The sequence below is a fragment of the Neoarius graeffei genome, chromosome 6 (assembly GCF_027579695.1).
Source record: "Neoarius graeffei isolate fNeoGra1 chromosome 6, fNeoGra1.pri, whole genome shotgun sequence".
Taxonomy (NCBI): Eukaryota; Metazoa; Chordata; class Actinopteri; order Siluriformes; family Ariidae; genus Neoarius; species Neoarius graeffei.
In genome coordinates, this window is record NC_083574.1 from 101482285 (window position 1) to 101505054 (window position 22770).

General features: G+C 44.2%; 1 protein-coding gene across 1 annotated transcript in view; it reads right to left on the minus strand.

The window, feature by feature from the left end:
* Positions 1 to 15078: 15078 nt before the first annotated feature.
* LOC132888470 (NACHT, LRR and PYD domains-containing protein 3-like) overlaps positions 15079 to 22770 on the minus strand; it is a 111679-nt gene continuing 103987 nt past the window's right edge. The window contains exons 22-27 of the mRNA XM_060924516.1: positions 20107 to 20175; positions 19535 to 19639; positions 18232 to 18405; positions 17512 to 17917; positions 17255 to 17376; positions 15079 to 15256 (exon numbers count right to left, since the gene is read on the minus strand). Coding sequence (XP_060780499.1) covers positions 15079 to 15256; positions 17255 to 17376; positions 17512 to 17917; positions 18232 to 18405; positions 19535 to 19639; positions 20107 to 20175 — 1054 coding nt within the window. The remainder of the gene's footprint in view (positions 15257 to 17254; positions 17377 to 17511; positions 17918 to 18231; positions 18406 to 19534; positions 19640 to 20106; positions 20176 to 22770) is intronic.

The window sequence follows — 22770 nt, forward strand, 5'->3', positions numbered from 1 at the left end:
AGTATTGTTCAGTGATTACATTGACCCCAGAACACACACACACACACACACACACACACACACACACACTAATTGTGCTGCCTTTTGTGAACTTATTTGGACCTTATGCCTGTTACATGACAATAAGACCCTCTTCAAAAGTTTTATTGACACGTTTTAATGGCAACCTCCATCTTCCTCCCCTCGAACGACCACATCCACTTCCGCTCCTTTCACAATACGAGTTTCACCTTTGTCATTCAGTGTAAGGAAACATATGTGAACATGTACAGCTTTAGTAAATTAAATACAACTTCTTCTTCTGGCTGCTCCTGATTAGGGGTCGCCACAGCGGATCTTTCGTCTCCATTGCTCCCTGTCTTCCGCATCCTTCTCTACCACACCTGCCACTTTCATGTCCTCGCTTTGGCCTTCCTCGTTTTTGTTTGCCTGGCAGCTCCATCCTCAACATTCTCCTTCCCACATGCTCTGCATCTCTTCTCAGGATGTGCCCATACCATCTCAGTCTCATCTCTCTTAGCTCAATTCCCAAGCTCTCCACATGTGCTGTCCCTCTGATGTGCTCGTTCCTTATCCTGTCCAACCTCCCATCGCAAACCTTAACATCCTCAACTCCGCCACCTCCAACTTTGCCTCCTGTCTCTTCGTTAAGGGTACGTCTCCAATCCATACATCACAGCTGGTCTCACTACTGTCTTATACATCTTACCTTTCACTTTTGCTGGGACTTTCCGATCACAAATGACTCCCGAAATCCTTCTCCAACTGCTCCACCCTGCCTGCACTCTTTCTCACCTCACTATCGCAGCCCTCATTTTCCTGCACAGTTGACCCCAGGTACTTGAATTCACCAACTTTCTTTACGTCTGCTCCTTGCATCTTCACTACACTCTCATCCCCATTCTCACTGATGCACATGTATTCTGTTTTGCTCCTGCTCACCTTCATTCCTCTTCGTTCCAATGCATACCTCCATTTCTCTAAACCCAACTTAACCTCCTTTCTACTTTCACCACATATCACAATATCATCCGCAAACATCATGTTCCATGGTGACTCTTGCCTCACTTCGTCCGTCAAGCTATCCATCACTCTGGCAAACAAGAAAGGACTCAAAGCAGATCCTTGATGGAGTCCCACCTGCACCTTGAACCATTCAGTCGTTCCAACTGCACACCTCACTGCTGTTTCACTGTTCTCATACATGTCTTGCACCACTCTAATATACTTCTCATTCACTCCACACTTTCTCATACAATACCATAACTCATCTCTCGGCACTCTATCGTATGCCTTCTCCAGGTCTACAAACACACAATGTAGCTTTCTCTGGCCTTCCCTGTACTTCTCCATTCACATTCTTAAAGCAAATATTGCATCTGGCGTGCTCTTCCTTGGCATAAACCCGTACTGCTGTTCACAGATTGCTACCTTTCTTCTCAATCTCGTCTCCAATACCCTTTCCCATAGCTTCATGGTGTGGCTCATCAATTTTATCCCTCTATCAAGTATCAAGTCAACTTTATTGTCAAATATGCTATACATGCTCGACATACAGCACAGATGAAATATCAGTCCTCTCTGACCCACGGTGCAAATTGGCAATGCAATAAATAAAAATAGAATAACTGAAAAAAACCAAACAATATAAACAGTATAAACACTAGATAGGAACTAGACATACTAAACACTCAAACAATATAAACAGTATAAATAAACAGTATAAACACTAGATAAGAACAAGACAGACTAAACACTTAAACAGACAATATAAACAGTATAAACACTAGATATTAACTAGACTAAACACACACACACACACACACACACACACACACAAATTGGTACAAATAACCAAAAACAGTCAAGGGCACTTGAGGTACAGCAGGTAAACATGAAACATGAAATAAGCAGAATAAACAAACTAGCAGCCGTTAAGGTGAGGTAGTGCGGAATAGTGCAAATGGGCGAGGTAAAGTGAGATGTGCGGTCCCTGAGTTCAGTGTGTTAATGAACGATGAGATGTATATATGCGTGGGTGTGTGTTGGGGGGGGGGGGGGGGGGAACTGTGAGGATGACATGTCAGATGCTGAAGGGGGGGCAGGGGGGTGTGCGGGCAGAATCTGTGGCAGGGGGCAGAGGGGGGAGGAGGGGCAGAACAGGGAGGGAGTTGAGCCTCCTGACCGCCTGGTGAAAGAAACTGTTCTTGAGCCTGCTGGTTTTGGCCCGGAGACTCCGCAGTCTCCTCCCTGACGGCAGCAGGCTGAAGAGGCTGTGAGATGGGTGGGTGGGGTCACCTGCAATCCTGATGGCTTTGCGGGTGAGGCGGGAGTTATAAATATCCATTAGAGAAGGGAGAGAGACACCAATGATCTTCTCAGCTGCTCTCACGATGCGCTGCAGTGTCTTGCAGCAGGACACGGTGCAGGCGCCGTACCACACGGTGATGCAGCTGGTCAGGATGTTCTCGATGGTGCCTCTGTAGAATGTGTGCATGATGGGGGCCGGGACTCTTGCTCTCCTCAGTTTGCGGAGGAAGTACAGACGCTGTTGGGCTTTTTTGGCCAGTGATGCGGTGTTGTTGCTCCAGGACAGGTCTTCAGAGATGTGCACACCCAGAAACTTGGTGCTGCTCACCCTCTCCACTGCAGCACCGTCGATAGATAGTGGAGCATGCTGGGTGTGCTCTCTCCTGAAGTCCACAACAATCTCCTTCGTCTTCTCCACGTTCAGACGGAGATTGTTGTCCTTGCACCACATGGCCAAGCGGCTCACCTCACTCCTGTAGATTGCCTCATCGCCACTGCTGATGAGACCCACCACAGTCGTGTCATCCGCAAACTTAATGAAGATATTTGAGCTGGATGTTGGTGTGCAGTCATGGGTCAGCAAAGTGAAGAGGAGGGGGCTCAGCACACATCCTTGGGGGGCCCCCATGTTTAGTGTGATGGTGCTGGAGGAGTTGCTGCCGACCCGTACAGTCTGTGGTCTCCCTGTCAGGAAGTCCAGCAGCCAGTTGCACAGGGAGGTGTTGAGTCCCAGCTGATCCAGTTTGTGAATGAGCTGCTGAGGAATGATTGTGTTGAATGCTGAGCTAAAAAGTCTATGAACAGCATTCTGACATACGAGTCTTTTGTCTCTAGGTGGGTGAGGGCTGAGTGGAGGGCAGTGGAGATGGAGTCATCGGTCGAACGGTTGGATTGATATGCAAACTGGAAAGGATCCAGGGCAGGGGGGGGGGAAGGCAGACTTGATATGCCTCATGACTAGCCGCTCGAAGCACTTCATGAGGATGGGAGTGAGTGCGACAGGGCGGTAGTCATTGAAGCAGGAGGGAGACTGCTTCTTCGGGACCGGAATGATGGTGGTGGCTTTGAGGCACGTGGGGACAACAGCCTGGCTCAACGAGATGTTGAAGATGTCTGTAAAGACATCTGTGAGCTCCTCGGCACAGTCTCTCAGGACACGACCAGGAATGTTATCAGGACCCAGAGCTTTTCGTGCATTTGTCGTCCTGAGAGCTCTCCTCACGCTGTCTGGGGACAGCGTCAACACCTAGTCGCCGGGAGGTGGTGGGGTCTTCTGTGCCGTGGTGCTGTTGTCTGCCTCAAAGCGAGCGAAGAAGTCGTTCAACTGATTCAGCAGAGACGTGGAGTTGTCACAGGTCTGTGGCGAGGGCTTGTAGTCTGTGATGGTCTGAATCCCCCGCCACAGGTTCCTGGTGTCTCTGCTGTCGTTGAAATGGTCAGCAATGTGCCTGGAATACTGTCTCTTGGCCACCCTGATGCCTCGTGACAGATTGGCCCTAGCTGTCCTCAGGCCCACCTCGTCCCCAGCTCTGAAGGCGGTGTTCCGAGCCCACAGGAGCCTATAGACTTCCCCTGTCAGCCATGGCTTCTGATTGGCCCGAATGGAGACGGTTCTGGTGACCGTAACGTCATTCATGCACTTCCTCATGTAGGCAGTGACTGTCTCCGTGTATTCCTGGAGATCTGTGGTGTTGTTGTAGGTGGCCGCCTGTCTGAACATGCTCCAGTCAGTGGTGGAAAAACAGTCCTGGAGTGCCTCTGAGGACCCCTCTGGCCACACACGTATCTGCTTTTTAGCTGGTTTGGTGACTTTAACCAGCGGCCTGTATGCTGGCGTTAGCATAACAGTGGAGTGACCTGAGGCCCCAAGGTGGGGGAGGAGTAGGGCTTTGTAGGTGTCTTTATGCATGGTGTAAACATTGTCCAGAATATTGTTTCCACGTGTGGGAAAGTTGATATGTCCATAGAGTTTTGGAAATACGCTTTTGGGATGTGCATGGTTGAAATCCCCAGCCAGGATGAGGAAAGCATCTGGGTGGGCTGTCTGCTGCTCACTGATGTGCTGATAGAGTTCATTCAGTGCTTCACTCCTGTTGTTATGGAGCACTTGCATGTGACGTCACAGCCGATCCAGATTGTGACAGACGCCATCTTGTCGGTCAAACGCCATATTTCCGCCTTCTACTTCTACCTTTTCTTCTGGAAAACCCTACTATATACAATTCTACTACAATGGCTGCGGCTACAAGCTCTCCCTACCTGTGCACGTTTTTTTATGTTTTTTGTGTTGTTCGTCTGTATCGGACTTCAACATCCACTACAACCGTATGGACTTACTGGACATTGGTTTCCAGCAGAAAATGACGGTTTGTAGCGATTTCCATCGCATGCACAACATTCCGGACGAGATAGCGAGACCAGCGGGGTCTCCGTGGATTGTTATCGGAAGCAAAGCGAAGGAGGCTGCGTCGGGAGTGGAAGCAAAAGCGAGGCTGCAGAGCCGGCCTGTTGACTAAGCTCAGAAAACAACCACTCAAATCTCCACTACTAAGCCTCTCTCTCTCCAACGCCAGATCCATGGTAAACAAGACGGACGATTTGGAATTACAGCTGGAATTACCTTATTCTATTCTCGGCTGGTCAGTGCTATACTCAATACTTAAGTGACTTACCCGTCCAATGAGGATTGTTATTTTCTTGTTTACAAGATGCCACACCTGAGTTGCTGACAAATCCTGAATTTCTGTAAAGATAACTGTCCAGAGATTTATAAGCACGCAGTGCTTCACCACTGAACAGCGAGGGAAAGTTAATGAGGTAATTATACACGTCTGGGTATTCCGCTGGCAGTTCAAAATCCACTGACACGGTCGTGAAAACTACATCCAGTAAGCCATAAGGGTCACTAATCTGTAGATCGTTTATTTTAGACATGTATCTAGTTATCTGTTCATTAGAAAAATGAGCCGTGTAGTCCGTCGGTTGAAATTGATCCATTCTGTACACGAGTGCAGCAATATTCAGCTGTGTTTTTTACCAACAAGATGGCGGCTGTGTACTTTCCGGTCACGTGACTGCAAGATCTCTATTGGAGCCGGGAGAGATGTATAATGCTACCAGCAGTATGGCTGTAAATTCCCTCGGCAGATAGAATGGCCGGCACTTAATAATCATAAACTCCACCAGTGAGCAGTGTTTGCAGACAACAGCATCGCAGCACCAGGCATCACTGATGTAAACGCAGAGTCCTCCACCACGAGTCTTCCCCCCCTCGATTCGCGCTCTGTCTGACCGGTAGCATGTTAGCCGGGCTAGCTGAATGGCACAGTCCGGGACGCTGTCGTTAAGCCATGTTTCCACAAACACAAGGACACAACACCCACTCACAGACTTAACAGATGAGCGGAGCAGGCGGACATAATCCAGCTTGTTGTCCAGCGAGCGTACGTTGGCCAGAGTGATGGTAGGGATAGCCGGCCTGTGAGGGTTAGCCGCTAGCCTAGCTCAGACACCTTCGTGTTTGCCCATCTTCTGCTTCCGCATGTTCCGCCTGTGGCGCTTCCACTGCCGGCTGGATGCAGGAGTGGGGGTCGGTGCTCGGGCAGGCCTCCGGAGCAAACCATAGCCGCGTAGCACTTCCGCGTCCGCTGGATTTATATCCGTGAATAAAGTTCTGTGGATGTCGAGCAGAAACTCACGGGAGTATGTGCGCCTTGAAACTAATGGACGCGACAAAGACGAACAGATACACACTGTTTTAAAACAAAAAACACAAAAACACCGTTCTGTCGGGACAGAGAGGAGCCGCTGCGTGTGCGCGCCGCCATCCCTCTGTAATTACTGCAGCTCTGTACATCTCCCTTATTCTTGTATATTGGGACAAGCACACTCTTTCTCCATTCATTCAGCATTTTCTCATTCTCCAAGATCTTATTAAACAATCTCATTAGGAACTCCACAGCCGTCTCACCCAAACATCTCCAAGCCTCAATCGGGATACCATCTGGTCCGACTGCTTTCCCAGTCTTCATTCTTTTCATGGCTGCCCTCACCTCATCCTTACTAACCAACTCTGCTTCCTGATTTGCTGTCTCCAACGAATCTGACCTTTTCTCTCTTGGATTCTCCTCATTTCATAAATCCTCAAAGTACTCTTTCCACCTTCTTAATACACTCTCTTTGTTTGTCAGCACATTTCCATCTTTCATCACTCTTACCTTTCATCACTCTTAATTAAACACAACAAAAATCATAAACATGCAAAACTGTATGTCTTATATCTGAAAGTTAACAACGCCAATCACTAGACTGATAATTCAGTGTATTTTTGTGAGCTGCTGTGACTTTTCTTATTTGTAAGATAGAAGTGTAAAGGATGGAATGATGAAGTAAATGTAAATAAAATGTAAATATTATTTTGGGTAATATTAGCCTCTTTTAAAACTGTGAAAAATAACGACAGTTTTTAAACCAAGTTTTCACCATCTGTTCAGTATTAGTGCTGACAGATGTTTACATCTGTTTATGAGTGCTGAGCCAGTGTGTGTTACCGTCAGAAAACTTGTGTTGAATTACAGGATGGTTTTCTTTAATGTACCGTCCATTGCAGGGCTCCATGCACACACACTTTTACACACTCATTCACACCTAAAGGGCAGTTTATCTTCACCAGTCCGCCCACTAGCAGGCGCCCTTGTTCTGCATTATTATAAAACTTAGTGTGTTTCATCACTGAGTTACTCACCGCAGTGTCTCCAGTTTACACTCGTGTTTCTTCAGTAGATCACAGAGCTTCTCCACTCCTGAGTCTCCCAGTTTACACCAACTCAGATCCAGCTCTCTGATGTGTGATGGATTTGTACAGAGAGCTGAAGCCAAAGCAGTGCAGGATTTCTCACTGACGCTGTTCCACAGTCTGCAGAAAGGAAACGGCATTTAGTCCATCAGGACAGAAAAAAAGAAGAGAGACCTGAGGTGAATTTTTTTAATTCTGATTTCCTTTTATCCAAGTGTTCTCATGTACTGTACAGTAAGGAAGTATTGTTCAGTGGTTACATTACCCCCCAGAAAACAAACAAACAAACACACACACACACACACACACACACACACACACACACACCTTGAAGCTGCATGCTGCCTTTTTCTGACTTATTTGGACCTTATGCCAATCACTAGACTGATAATTCAGTGTATTTTGTGAGTGTTACGGGTCCCAAAAAATGACACTGTGGTCTGGAGTAACATATTTAATGAAATATCATCTGTTGGGAATACACAAAGATGCAACAGGTCAGATAGCGCTCTCATTCACGGACATTCATTCATTGACAACACTTCGTTCTGATGTCAGCTCTTTCATATTGGATTCCATACTAACTGTAAATAATAACATAGGTGTTACTTAACATACAACTGATCATATGCCACGTTCTGGTCCCTTACAATAGACAAAATACTGTGTGTGCATTCACTCTCTATGGACATGTATTCCATTAAAAGGAAGTATTTCACCAGTAACCAAATTCAACATCTTACATCAACAATAACAGTCTGCATTCCAATCAATAATCATGTCTCTCTCTACATAGTAAACATGCAGATAAATCTTAGTGTCTACTGGGAGAAGATCTAGTGTGTGTGTGGGTGGGTGCGGAGTGAGTGTGTGTGTGTGTGTGTGTGTGTGTGTGTGTGTGTGTGTGTGTGTGTTGCTGCGTTCATGTGCTATGGGAAGATGATATTTTCCAGTTGGGAAGTGGTATTTACCAGTGTGTTGTGTTCACATGCTTTTGTTGTTGTTGACAAATTAAAGATGGTGGACCAGATTCAGAATCAGGCCTGTTATTTGGCTAAAACAATTACAGATTGCCTTGTTCATCAGCTGCAGCAGGAATATGAGTTATCAAAAGTCAAAAAATGCTGAATATTTCCTGATCATGACAAGTAGAGATTTTCTTAACACATTGAATGCCACGCAGTTTTTGGAAATTTGGCTGTAGCCACAATGAGAGTAGCCAGTATCTAGATCATTGTTGGCGTTCTTTGGACAGCCACAGAATATTTTGTATTAGGCTATAATATACATATTATAATAATATACATAACATGACTCGTTTAAAAGGTGAGAGTCAGCTTTCTGTAGGTGAAAACCACTTCTTTCTTGGTTCATAAACTAGTCTTGTACCGCTCGCCGCCATGTTGAAAAGGTTAACGTTCATCTCATCTCGGCAACTCGTGTATCAAAATTTTCTACGAGTTGCCCAGTGGAAAATACCACAAGAGGGGGCGTTTGGTATTATTTACCATAATTCCCATAGCACATGAACGCACCATGTGTGTTCCTGTGCCTGCACGCGCATTTGTAACGTTCCCACCACGGAACAGCATGTGTCTCGCTTATATTCTTGCCATTCAATTTACATTTCTCACTCAACAGGGAATAACAATAAAATAGATACAGAAATAGTGTGACACATAACACTTTAAAGAACAATCGTGTCTTGGTATATCCTTCCCTCAGCAACCACATACAGACCAGTTCCCTCTACTGTAATGCTTAAATGCTAAGAGTTAGCAATCGCGATTAGCATTAGGCTAGCTAACGTTCGTTCATTCGGGCTGAGGGAAACACAGAACCAAACCCAACTACCTGCACTATTCATTACTAGCATGTTTAGGCTACGGTAAACATATTCATTACCAGCACATTTCACAGTAAACCTCATACATTACATATCCATCTCCAAACTGCATTCCTCATTTAGCTGACAGGTGATTTTGTACCAAACACTCAGTGGCTTCACTGGTGACCGTTAACTGGCCGCCCTCGCTGCACCACAAACAACTGACAGGAAAACTCATTGCTAATCCCATTACAACCATTACACAGGCCGCTATCTGCGCTCCTATAAGTGTTACTGTTTACAGAATTATGTTTTGAGTGTATTTACCTGTTGGGAATACACAAAGATGCAGCAGGTCAGATAGCGCTCTCATTCACGGACATTCATTCATTGGCAACACTTCGTTCTGATGGCAGCTCTTTGCAAGCTTCCTATGTGAGAGCGCCATCTGCTGGTGAATTTATTCTCAGCAGGAGTGAATTATATCACTGAAATTTCTATAAAGTGGCAGTTCTATAATATAAATGACGTGTTCAGTCTTTTCTCTAAATCAAGTCTGTTTCCTATCTGTCAAATCACACTCTGCCACATGAGCTGCTGTGACTTTTCTTATTTGTAAGATAGAAGTGTAAAGGATGGAATGATGACGTAAATGTAAATAAATGTAAATATTATTTTGGGTAATATTAGCCTCTTTTGGGCGGCACGGTGGTGTAGTGGTTAGCGCTGTCGCCTCACAGCAAGAAAGTCCGGGTTCGAGCCCCGTGGCCGGCGAGGGCCTTTCTGTGTGGAGTTTGCATGTTCTCCCCATGTCCGCGTGGGTTTCCTCCGGGTGCTCCGGTTTCCCCCACAGTCCAAAGACATGCAGGTTAGGTTAAAGGTCCCATGGCATGAAATTTTCACTTTCTGAGGTTTTTTAACGTTAAAATGAGTTCCTCTGACCTTCTTAAGTCACCCCAGTGGCTAGAAATTTCATAATGTGTAAACCAAACTATGCCCAACATTTGAGAATGGCACGTCAAAACGGCGCGTTGATAAGCTCTTCCCTTTACTACGTCAGCAAGGGAGATGATCCCCACGCCCCCCCTCTGGATTCCCACCCACTGTATGGATTGCCCGCCCAGTTGTAGTGAGGAGACCATAGAGGACACAACAACATGGCATCACCTAAGCGAGCGAAACATGGAAATTGCGCTGTACATGGATGTGACAACACAGAAAAGAGTCTGTTTTTACTGCCGACGGGAGAGCCCCTGAAGACGCAGTGGCTTAATTTTATTTACTTCAATAATACGCCGTCGAGTCTACCTAAGACGGTGTATGTTTGTCGGAAGCATTTTCCTGAGGAATGTTTCCACAACTTGGGACAGTACAGGGCAGGTTTTGCACATCAACTGTCACTGAAGCCTGGGTCCGTACCAAGCATCCCTGCCGCATCAGCCACAAACACCGAACAAGTAAGTGTATAACTGTTAAGTCGTTTTGCCGTGTTTTAAAATCGGTGCATTTGCAATGGCTACATTAGCTGTGCAGCTAACCGCTTCCTGCAGTTAGCCAGGTACTCCGTGCTACCTCTGTTATAATAGCCAATCAAAACAGTTTTTACAAAGACACCCACATTCTTTTTTTTAAGTCACTCGTTCATTTGATTTGTTTGTTCAGTAAAAACCCAAACATTTGTTGAATTTATTTTATTTCCTCGCGTCGCACCTTAATGACCTCAGCGCGTGGTATTTTTCCCTGATTCTGGGCCGGGGTGTCGTGAGTGGCAGAGCAGCTCCATCGCTGCGATCCATTGAAAGTCAGCCCTAGATCCAATCTTTTGTAGGGAGCTGAGGTCGCGCGGGCGGCCCTCCAGCAGCACCGGCCGCCCGTGGAGGCAGCGGTTCTCCCAGGGGCGAGTTGGGGGGAGGAAACGGCAAAGTCCCCACTCCTCCATGGTAAAACTGCTCAGTTTTACCATGGGCCTCAGGCTGAAAAAAAACCGACAAAGTCCCAGTTTTACCATGGGCTCGAGTTGTACCATTTTTTTTAGACAGGGCGGACGGACCAGGGCATTCGCCCGCCTGGCCGTGCCCGACGAGGAGCGCTCTCGGCCAGCTTGGGAGGCAGACGGCAGCCCCTCCCCCCATGGCACGCCCCCACCCTCTACACTTCCCTGCCTCCATGCTTCTCATTAGCAAAACGACGCACTGGAAAAAGCGCTGAAATGGGGCTTTCTTCTAGGAGGCTATATCTACGTTCCGAGGGTTCATTTCGAGAAAGGCTGCGGATATAACATCCGGAAGCCTCCACGATCCCGTTTAAAGCATCAACAAACCACCATGCTATGGGTCCTTTAACTGGTGACTCTAAATTGAGCGTAGGTGTGAATGTGAGTGTGAATGGTTGTCTGTGTCTATGTGTCAGCCCTGTGATGACCTGGCGACTTGTCCAGGGTGTACCCCGCCTTTCACCCGTAGTCAGCTGGGATAGGCTCCAGCTTGCCTGCGACCCTGTAGAACAGGATAAAGCGGCTACAGATAATGAGATGAGATTAGCCTCTTTTAAAACTGTTCAAAATAACGACAGTTTTTAAACCAAGTTTTCACCATCTGTTCAGTATTAGTGCTGACAGATGTTTACAGCTGTTTACTAGTGCTGAGCCAGTGTGTGTTACTGTCAGAAAACTTGTGTTGAATTACAGTATGATTCTCTTTAATGTACCGTTCTATTAAACTGTGCTACCTATCGAGATGTGCTACCCTGCGTCTTTGCTCAGGCCCATTTTTTTGAGCTCCGTTTCCACGCCCATCATTTCATGCTACCTTGCAGGAGTGACTTTGCTGGAATCTGAAATGTATATTTCAGAATATGAGAATAGAGTATCAAAACATGCTCCCCATGCTCTGACAGCGCCCTTGGAGGGACTGGAGGTGTAAAATAGAATGCGTATCTACTGGGAGCATTATTTGATGGAGAATATTGGTAGATCAAAATGTGCTACTTTAAAAATGTCAATCAAAACATGCAAGCCAAGCTTGGACAGTACACGTGACCTGGTTTGTAATGTAAATAAATATGTAACGTAACTTGTTGTGAGTTACAGCTTTAGGAGATATACAAAAATCATACCGATAATCAACGGGAGCAGTTTTTGACAAAGTAGCATAAATCGATGGACTCTGCTGTCGATTAGCGATACGGTAGCATTTTTCAGTAGAACACCACAAACCATCAGAACACCGTCCATTGCAGGGCTCCATGCACACACACTTTTACACACTCATTCACTGTCTGTGCAATACTTTTATAATGTGCAATACCTCACTCCATAATGTGAAGCGCAACACATTCACCTCAGGACTGTGCACCTTACCTTACCTTGCAATACTTCATAATGTGTAATATTTTATTTTATAATGTGACTCTCTCGTTCTAAATTGACCGTAGGTGTGAATGTGAGTGTGAATGGTTGTCTGTGTCTATGTGTCAGCCCTGTGATGACCTGGCGATTTGTCCAGGGTGTACCCCACCTTTCGCCCGTAGTCAGCTGGGATAGGCTCCAGCTTGCCTGCGACCCTGTAGAACAGGATAAAGCAGCTACAGATAATGAGATGAGATGAGATGAAACTCTCTCATGCAATAATTTATAATGTGACTCTCTCTGTGCAATACTTTATATGTGCAATGAGCAATACCTCACTCCATAATGACACAATGACAAGGACTGTGCACCTTACCCCCCTGACACCCCCCCCCCCCCCCCCCCTTTTTTCCCTTCCTCTCTCTCCCTACACGCTGTTTGCACTTATTGGAGATGCTTTAATCTCATTGTACATGTGTATAGTGACAATAAAGGCATTCTATTCTATTCTAAAGGGCAGTTTATCTTCACCAGTCCCCCCACTAGCAGGCGCCCTTGTTCTGCATTATTATAAAACTTAGTGTGTTTCATCACTGAGTTACTCACCGCAGTGTCTCCAGTTTACACTCGTGTTTCTTCAGTAGATCACAGAGCTTCTCCACTCCTGAGTCTCCCAGTTTACACCAACTCAGATCCAGCTCTCTGATGTGTGATGGATTTGTACAGAGAGCTGAAGCCAAAGCAGTGCAGGATTTCTCACTGACGCTGTAACTCAGTCTGCAGAAAGGAAACGGCATTTAGTCCATCAGGACAGAAAAAAAGAAAAGAGACTCGAGTTGAAAATTGTTCATAAATTTAAAAAATTCTGATTTTCTTTTATCCAAGTGTTCTCATGTACACTAAGGGAGTATTGTTCAGTGGTTACATTGACCCCAGAACATACACACACACACACACACACTAATTGTGCTGCTTTTTGTGAACTTATTTGGACCTTATGCCTGTTACATGACAATAAGACCCTCTTCAAAAGTTTTATTGACACATTTTAATGGCAACCTCCATCTTCCTCCCCTCAAACGACCACATCCACTTCCGCTCACACACACACACACACACACACACACACACACACACACGAGTCATTCGCGCTGAAGAAAATAGATTCCAGCGTTGGATTTTAGAGGCAGTGGAGATACGCAAGCGGGCGCAGAGGACGATGAACCAGGATGAGGGAGCGTACGCGCTGTCGCACACCTGGAGTGCCATCCTGGAGGAGCGACCTGACAGCAGGAGGCGTGAACTACCTGTCAAATTGGGCGGGACGTTCACGCCTTCGTAATGCAACATCAGCTGATAAGGCACGTCACCACTCGACATCTGGTGACTGTTTCTGAAGAAGGCGGGAGATTCTCGCCGAAACTGTTAACGAGGTAACAAGCTTAAAAAATATCCTTGTCTTAGAAACGAACTTAAAATATCTGTAATAGTTAGACATAATGAACATCCACTACGTATCAATGAAAGAAGTTAGTTAGCCAATATTATTATTATTATTATTATTATTATTATTCTACATGCACACTCTTCTAGTTTTCCAATGTCGGTTCGTGTGGTTTTCTCTTGTAAACAGAGGGGAAGCGTCAGGGCCTTCCAGGCGTTCAGAGAAGCCCAAACATATCAGCATTTCAAATGCTATATTTCATTCTTTAATTGCTTTTTAATTGCATTCTTGAAGGCCAACGCGAATTTAACCATGAATCGGCACTGTCAGCGCAGCAGTGAAGTCACCTTCCAGCCGGTGTAGCGTTCATCAGTAGTGTTAGCGAAAGCTAATAAAGCAGTCAGTGCTATCGAGAGCAAGTAGCACAGGCTAACGACCGAGAAACTAAGATTTCTGTCTCCAGGCTCTTCTTCCACACTGCACGCTCACTACAGTATTTTTCACTCAGACTTAAGGATTTATTCCCCTGTGGAATTTACTGAGTTAAAATCAACATCGACAGCTTCACACAACAGAGCGACCTGGCAGCCTGACGCTAATCCCTTACAGAATCCTTTACCCTGTTGCTGTGTTGGTGTCTGAAGTCCCAGCTCTAATAGTAACGGTTCACCACTGCTTGTAAACATGCGTGAAGAATATCTAATGAAGTTTTGGGAGCCTTTCAGGTGTTCAACATGTCTTTAGTTTCAGTTTATTTATTTAGTGCTTAATTATAGCACAGCTAATCCTAGCACTGGATTAGCCGAATCTTTCTCTTTCCCAGCGAACAAAGAAATGGTTCTGTGCAGCAGAAACCTCCCTCATTGGATATTCGCATCAGCTCTGATGTGGGACGTCACGTTGTCTTGATAAATGAAATAGTAGTCTGTTAAATTCATGTGATTCACATTTAGTGGTTACAACTGACCTGTTTATTCTTATTTTTTCTGAAAAATAATGTAAATATATAAAATCTGTAAAATGTTTAAAATAATTGAGTCAGTTGTGTATCATTAGGAGTTGAGGTGAAATGTGGCTGTAGTGCTGTGGCCTACTATAAAAGCCGTGTGACATAATTAGTGAATATCTACAAAACTGAGCTGTAAGAAATGGAATATTTAAGCCTGGGCTTCAATGAAAACAGCATTTTCTCGAAGAGGCAGGGACTCGGCAGGTTGTAAGGTGAGTACAATTCACTGTCAGCGGCTTTCCAATCAGCACAGGCACAGTCCGCATGGATACAGTCGCTTCTGGCTGTAAAAAACAGCAACTGAGTGAAAACAGAAAATAGAGATCGATGTGTTTATAGTTGTTTCTTACGTAAGTTTCTGCAGTCTGTAATGTGGATCCTGCAGCAGAGGCGAGAGCTGATCCACTCTGTCGTCTGTTAATTTTCTGTCGCTCAGATCCAGCTCCGTGTGCAGTAAGGGGTTTTTACTGAACATTCGAGTAAGAAGGTTGTAGGCTTCCTCTGCTTCAGCACTTTTCAACAACCTGTAGGGATTTGAAGAGAAAGGTTCTTTTCACAGTATTTATTTATTTGTTTGTTTATTTAATATGATGTTTGCTTCTAGAAGAATCACCTGAGTGTCAGTTTGTTAGTTTTGCAGTCAGTAAGTTGTTGGACTCCTGATGCTCCAGGGTCGTTCCCTCTGAGATCCAGCTCTCTCAGGTGTGATGATGGGTTTAGTCTCAGAGCTTCAGCCAGAGCAGTGTATCCTTCCTCTGTTATACTGCAGTCTGAAAGTCTACACAAAAACACACAACTCTCTGATTTTTTATGTACAAAATAAATTAATGAAGATGCGATATTGTATACCAGGGGTCACCAAACTTTTTTCTCTGGGGGCCACATTGTCGTTCCTGACTGTGATGGGGGCCGGGGTCGGGTCAGCTATATCACATAGAATTGTATGACCCAGACAAATATGACCACCAGCAGGCCTCATTGTGTAGTAGAGATTACTAGCCTGGCACGGCCATCCCCACTACTATATCCACACTACTATATCCCCCACTACTATATCCACACTTGATTCCTGGCACATATTTGTTTATCTTTACTAGTGGTTTGCAAAAGTAGTAATCAAGCCTTCACACTTTGTTTTAATTTGAAATACCACTGATATTCCATTTATTTATTTTCTAATAAAAATAATATCAAAGCTGTCAAGGTAAGAAACATCTGCCTATTTGAGGTGATTGACACTGGCAAAGGTGAGTGGAAAATTATAAATAGGCCTATAAAATAAATACATTTTAAAAAACAGTGAAATTATAATATGAGCAATAGATCAATAGATCACAGCAGTTGTGCTGTGTCCTGCACGTCATTGCTCTCATCCATGGCCAAAGCAAAAAACTCGAATTTTGACGCTCTCACATTCAGCTGGTCATACACGTTGTCCCCCAAATCTTCAGTTCGGCTGGTCATAGTAGGTGCGGAGAGACTCACCGCGTTGAGCGCATCCTTCTTGTCGGGACACACCTCCTCGGCCACAGCAAGCATGCATACTTTAACAAAGTCCCCATCAGTAAACGGCATTCCATGGGTAGCTAGTAGGTGAGCTACCTTATAGCCAGCTCGGACAGCAGCCTGGTTGATCTGGGTTTGGTGAAGGAATACATTCTGTTGTGCAGCCAGTCCGCATTTCATCCTCCGAATCCTGTCTTCTCTTGTTTGCCCTCGCAAACTAGCATACTCTTTGTGGCGGGTTTCATAGTGACGACGCAGATTATATTCTTTGAAAACCGGCACACTTTCTTTACATACAAGATAAACTGCACGGTCCTTACACTGAACGAAAAAATAATCGGCGGTCCACTGTTCTTTAAAAACTCTGCACTCTCGGTCAGCTTTTCGCTGACCGCTCGCCATTTTGCTGTCCTGAACACTGACAGTTCTCTGCGCGTGCACTGCCTGTCACTGCTTGATCGCGAGCATATGACGAAAATTCGGAAAATATGAATAGTTCATTTTATAACTAAATATCAATTTTAATTGATAAAATCAACAAAATACAAGATGCAGACATGTTATTATTTGCCAAAAAGCAATTAAAAAAAAAAAAATAGGCCATGACCACTTTTGGGGATTGCCTCATAGGGCCGGTTCAAGTGATGGGGGGCAGAGGGGCTGGGGGGCCGGTCAAAGGGGGGTGGCGGGCCGGATCTGGCCCGCGGGCCGTAGTTTGGTGACCCCTGTTGTATACAAATTGAGAATTTAATCTTTTTTCTTGTTAATTTATTAACTCTAGATTGTCAATTTCAATTCAATTCAAAACACTTTGTCCCCGCAGGGCAATTAAAAGAGCATCAAGAGCAGCATTAGGGCAGTCGAACATCAGACAACATAACATAAAAACACAAATTAGAATACTCTACAGCTGTCAGTTCTGTGTGCATTCAGTCTGACGAGGGGCTGGACAATGATGTTGGGACAGGGAAGGGTCAGTGTTCAGGAGTCGGACCGCTGTGGGAACAAAGGTGGACCTCCTCCTTTGTGTCCTGCAGCGTGGACAGCGCAGCCTGCGTCCTGATGGAAGCCACTCCAACACTGAGTGTAGTGTGTGTGAGGGGTCATGTAGGATCCTGTGGGCAGTGCGGATGGTTTGCTGGTCACAAAAAGCAGACAGAGCTCGAACAGGGAGTCCAATGATTTTAGAACAGACTTTGGTGATAGTGAGTAGTCTTGACCGGTCTTGTAGGCTGATGGAGTGAAACCATGAGATGAATGAAAATGTTAATACACTCTCAATGAAAGAGTGGTAGAAAGTCAGGAGAATGTCTTTATTCACTCCAAATGATCTCAGCTTCCTCAGCAAATATTGTCTCTGGTGGCACTTCTTGAGGATCTCCTCAGTGTTGGAGGAAAACCTCAGAAGACTGTCAAATATTGTGCCCAAATACTTATATTCCTCCACCAGCTCCCCCCGGATGGTGGTCGTGTGAGCCTCTGCCAGTTGTCTCTGCTTGATGGAGAATGTCACAATCAACTCTTTGGTCTTATTAGAGTTCAACTGGAGACCGGCTCCCTCACACCAGGAGATGAAGTCCTGAAGTACAGAGCCATGGTGTGGGTTAGAGGCGGAAAGCAGAGAGAGCAGGACTGTGTCGTCCGCAAATTTCACCAGATGACAGTCTGGCTGAGTGGACCTGCAATCATCGGTGTAGAGGATGTAAAGCAGGAGCGATAGGACACAGCCCTGTGGGGAGCCAGTGGAGGTGTGGAGGATGTCAGAGTAGGATCCGTTAACCCTCTGTGGCCGGTTGGTAAGGAAGTCAATAAGTCCATTAAGTCAATGTCACTTAATGGATTGTGTACAAATTACTGGGTTGTCATTAAAAACTGATATTATAATAATTCAGTGCTTGACTGAGCACGACTTCAAAAGTAAAAGAAATAGTGTTGAAGGATAAAAGCATTTCATGACACTGTGTCATGTTTTTAAGAAATGACATTGACATACTTGAGTGTTTCCAGGAGGCAGTGTGAATTCTGTAGGAGGTTCGAGATGTGCTTTATTCCTGAGTCTCCTGCTTTATTCCCGCTCAGATCCAGCTCTCTGAGCTGTGAGGGATTTTCTTCCAGAGCTGCAGCCAAAGCAGCACAGCCTTCAGCTGCTACACTGCAGTTACACAGTCTGCAGAAGGAAAGAAGGAGCACAATGAACAGATCGCATCTCATTTGTTCAATAAGAACGCAATATTTTCATTCTTTTCTTTAACAGTTACCTTAGAATTACAGCAATTAGATGTTTACATTGGAATAGAACTTTTACACACTTAAACACCTTTTAGTTAAATATAATAAAACTAATAATCTATTTAATTAAAACATGCTGTTTAATTATATTGTGTTCTAGTTTAGTTATTTTTTTCCTGATCTCTTTGCCAGACTTGGACACAGAGAATATGGAGACTCAGAAATGTATTAACAGCATTAAAGTCTGTAGAACATGTACTGCTTTTTTAATGGCACATAATTCTGTAGTTGTTTAAACTCAGAGATTAAAATACTGAATTGATGCTTCACTGAAGGATTAGACATCATTTCAGATGTTCCTTCACCTCAGTGTCCTGAGTGGAGACTGTGGATTCTTCAGTCCAGCAGAAAGCTGAGTGACTCCTGGATCCTGCAGACTGTTGTTGCTCAGGTCCAGCTCTCTCACACTGCAGGACTTTAATTTGAGAACGCTGGCTAAAGCTGAACAGCTCTCCACAGTCAGATTACTTTTATTCAGCCTAGATATGAAATATGATGTAGACAGAGCTTTATACTCAATCTTAATACTTCATTGTGCAGATATTATGGAAAACACAAGACATTTTATTTTCATGTGCACTGAAGTCCATATTCTGGGTTCATCTGGGTCATAAGGGGTCATTAGAGGTTATTTTTAACATCATTCTATTCATTTATTCCTCTTTTAATTTGTCTTGTCTGTTATGTCTCAGTGGTTAAATCAAGTGATTTATTTGAAAAGGTCAAACGTGTTGATCATTTCTACTCTTCTGTTCCTTTCTAGTTTCAGGAGCTTAACACTTTCCAGTGATGGAACAGAACCCAGGTGTTTCTAGAAGGACTATGAGGTTTCTTTGGAGAAACACAGGATATATTATGTTATGTCAGCACTTATAGAAAACAAAAAACAAATCTATAATTAAAAATATATTTGTGCATACTTGGGTCATCCTTAATGGCAGGTCCCACTAGAAAACATTCTGTGAGTAAAACTCAGCTGACAGTGATGCATAAATAAAAATACTTACCGAATTTTCTGAAATTTACAGTGAGAGTCTTCCAGTAGAGCTGAGAGCTTCTTCACCCCTGAGTCTCCTGGTTCCTTCATGCTCAGATCCAGCTCTTTTAGGAGTAAAGGGTTTTCATCTAAAACTGAATTTAGCCAAGTACAGGCCTCTTGTGCAGCAGGACGTTTCAACAAACTGCAAAAAGTAAAATGTTTTTGTACTTGGTGTTTCCAGAATAATAGACCCACATTAACCAGAACAGTGTGGCTGCTTTTGCTTATTTCCTGATGACTTCTCTTTAAATTTAAATGATAGTGCCCAATGTCTGTAACACACTGGGAAAAAATTAGGACCAGTCGAATAAACCATAAATTACGGTCAATTATCAACTTTATCCTTTTTTTTTCAAAGAAACTATCAAAGTTTTTGTACAGCATTCCTTTATGTTTAATATTTATATAACTGTTAGTTTATAGAAGAATCACCTCAGTGTTGTTAGTTTACAGTCTGGATCCTGGAGTAAATCAGTGAGCAGCTTCACTCCTGATGCTCCAGGGTCGTTCCCTCTGAGATCCAGCTCTATCAGGTGTGATGATGGGTTTAGTCTCAGAGCTTCAGCCAGAGCAGTGTATCCTTCCTCTGTTATACTGCAGTCTGAAAGTCTGTGTAAAATGTTGCCAAAGAGGATCGAGAATAAAAAGGGTGAACATCTTAGAAAACAATCTAGAATTAAGAAGCTATTTGGCACACTGGAAAACATGGCACTTCTATTCATAATATTATATTAAACACAATACTGAAGACATCAAAATTATGAAATAACAAATGGAACATATGTGGAATTATGCTGAAAATAAAAAGTGTTAAAAAACAAAGTGTGTGATATTTTAGATTCTTTAAAGTAGCCACCATTTACCTTGATGCTTTGCACACTATTCGCATTATCTTAACCACCTTCATGAGGTAGTCACCTGGAATGATAATCACCTCGAGTGATGTGGCAAAAGGGCAGCCAATCGCTTTGTCACCATACTACTACAACATCGACCTCAGTCGGGCATACAGTGGTGCCTGAAAGTTTGTGAACCCTTTACAATTTTCTATATTGCTGCATAAATATGACCTAAAACATCATCAGATTTTCACACAAGTCCTAAAAGTAGATAAAGAGAACCCAGTTAAACAAATGAGACAAAAATTATTATACTTGGTCATTTATTTATTGAGGAAAATGATCCAATATTACATATCTGTGAGTGGCAAAAGTATGTGAACCTTTGCTTTCAGTATCTGGTGTGACCCCCTTGTGCAGCAATAACTGCAAGTAAATGTTTCCGGTAACTGTTGATCAGTCCTGCACACCGGCTTGGAGGAATTTTAGCCCATTCCTCCATACAGAACAGCTTCAACTCTGGGATGTTGTTGGGTTTCCTCACATGAACTGCTCGCTTCAGGTCCTTCCACAACATTTCTATTGGCTTAAGGTCAGGACTTTGACTTGGCCATTCCAAAACATTAACTTCATTCTTCTTTAACCATTCTTTGGTAGAACGACTTGTGTGCTTCGGGTCGTTGTCTTGCTGCATGACCCACCTTCTCTTGAGATTCAGTTCATGGACAGGTGTCCTGACGTTTTCCTTTAGAATTCGCTGGTATAATTCAGAATTCATTGTTCCATCAAGGATGACAAGCCGTCCTGGCCCAGATGCATCAAAACAGGCCCAAATGGGATAAGGTTCTCATGCTGGAATGCAGTGGTTTCCTTTCTCCAAACATAACGCTTCTCATTTAAACCAAAAAGTTCTATTTTGGTCTCATCTGTCCACAAAACATTTTTTTCAATACCCTTCTGGCTTGTCCACATGATCTTTAGCAAACTGCAGACGAACAACAATGTTCTTTTTGGAGAGCAGTGGCTTTCTCCTTGCAACCCTGCCATGCACACCGTTGTTGTTCAGTGTTCTCCTGATGGTGGACTCATGAATATTAGCCAATGTGAGAGAGGCCTTCAGTTGCTTAGAAGTTACCCTGGGGTCCTTTGTGACCTCGCCGACTATTACATGCCTTGCTCTTGGAGTGATCTTTGTTGGTTGACCACTCCTGGGGAGGGTAACAATGGTCTTGGATTTCCTCCATTTGTACACAGTCTGTCTGACTGTGGATTGGTGGAGTCCAAACTCTTTAGAGATGGTTTTCTAACCTTTTCCAGCCTGATGAGCATCAACAATGCTTTTTCTGAGGTCCTCAGAAATCTTTGTTTGTGCCATGATACACTTCCACAAACGTGTTGTGAAGATCAGACTTTGATAGATCCCTGTTCTTGAAATAAAACAGGGTGCCCACTCACACCTGATTGTCATCCCATCGATTGAAAACACCTGACTCTAATTTCACCTTCAAATTAACTGCTAATCCTAGAGGTTCACATACTTTTGCCACTCACAGATGTGTAATATTGGATCATTTTCCTCAATAAATAAATAAATGATCGAGTATAATATTTTTGTCTCATTTGTTTCACTGGGTTCTCTTTGTCTACTTTTAGGCCTTGTGTGAAAATCTGATGATGTTTTAGGTCATATTTATGCAGAAATATAGAAAGGGTTCACAAACTTTCAAGCACCACTGTAATAATGGACTCTCCACTCCTCTCCATCCATCATTAGGGTCCTCAATTCAGTGGTGTCGACCACTCCAGCATCTTCTTTGAGGACATCCACCACTGTTTTGAGTGGCCGCCCAGGGCATCTTCTGCCATGTGTGGGCTCCCATAATACCATTACAGATACTGGGATCTCTGGATGTTGGAAGCAGTGGCCGGCTAGCCTGAGTCGCCTTGCCGCTATTTTCTCTGAGACCCTAGGGAGGTCTCCATACAATTCTTGATTGGTGATGTGTTGCTGCCAGTTGATATTGTGAATGGCCCTCAGCATTCTTGTGTAACACCTGTCCAGGGACTTCGTAAGGGGAGTGGTCAGGGTCCAGACCTCCCAGCCATAGAGCAGGATGGATTTAATGGCTGCTGTGAATATCCTGGCTTTTAACCCTCTTGATAACTTGGATGTCCAAACTCTTTTCAGGTTGTGGAGTGTGGATGGCCTTTCTGTTTCTTCGCGTGCAGCAGTAAAAGACCTCGGAGTGATTATTGACCCCAGTCTTTCATTTGAAACTCACATTGATAACATTACCCGGATAGCTTTCTTTCATCTCAGAAATACTGCTAAGATAAGAAATTTAATGTCACTACATGACGTGGA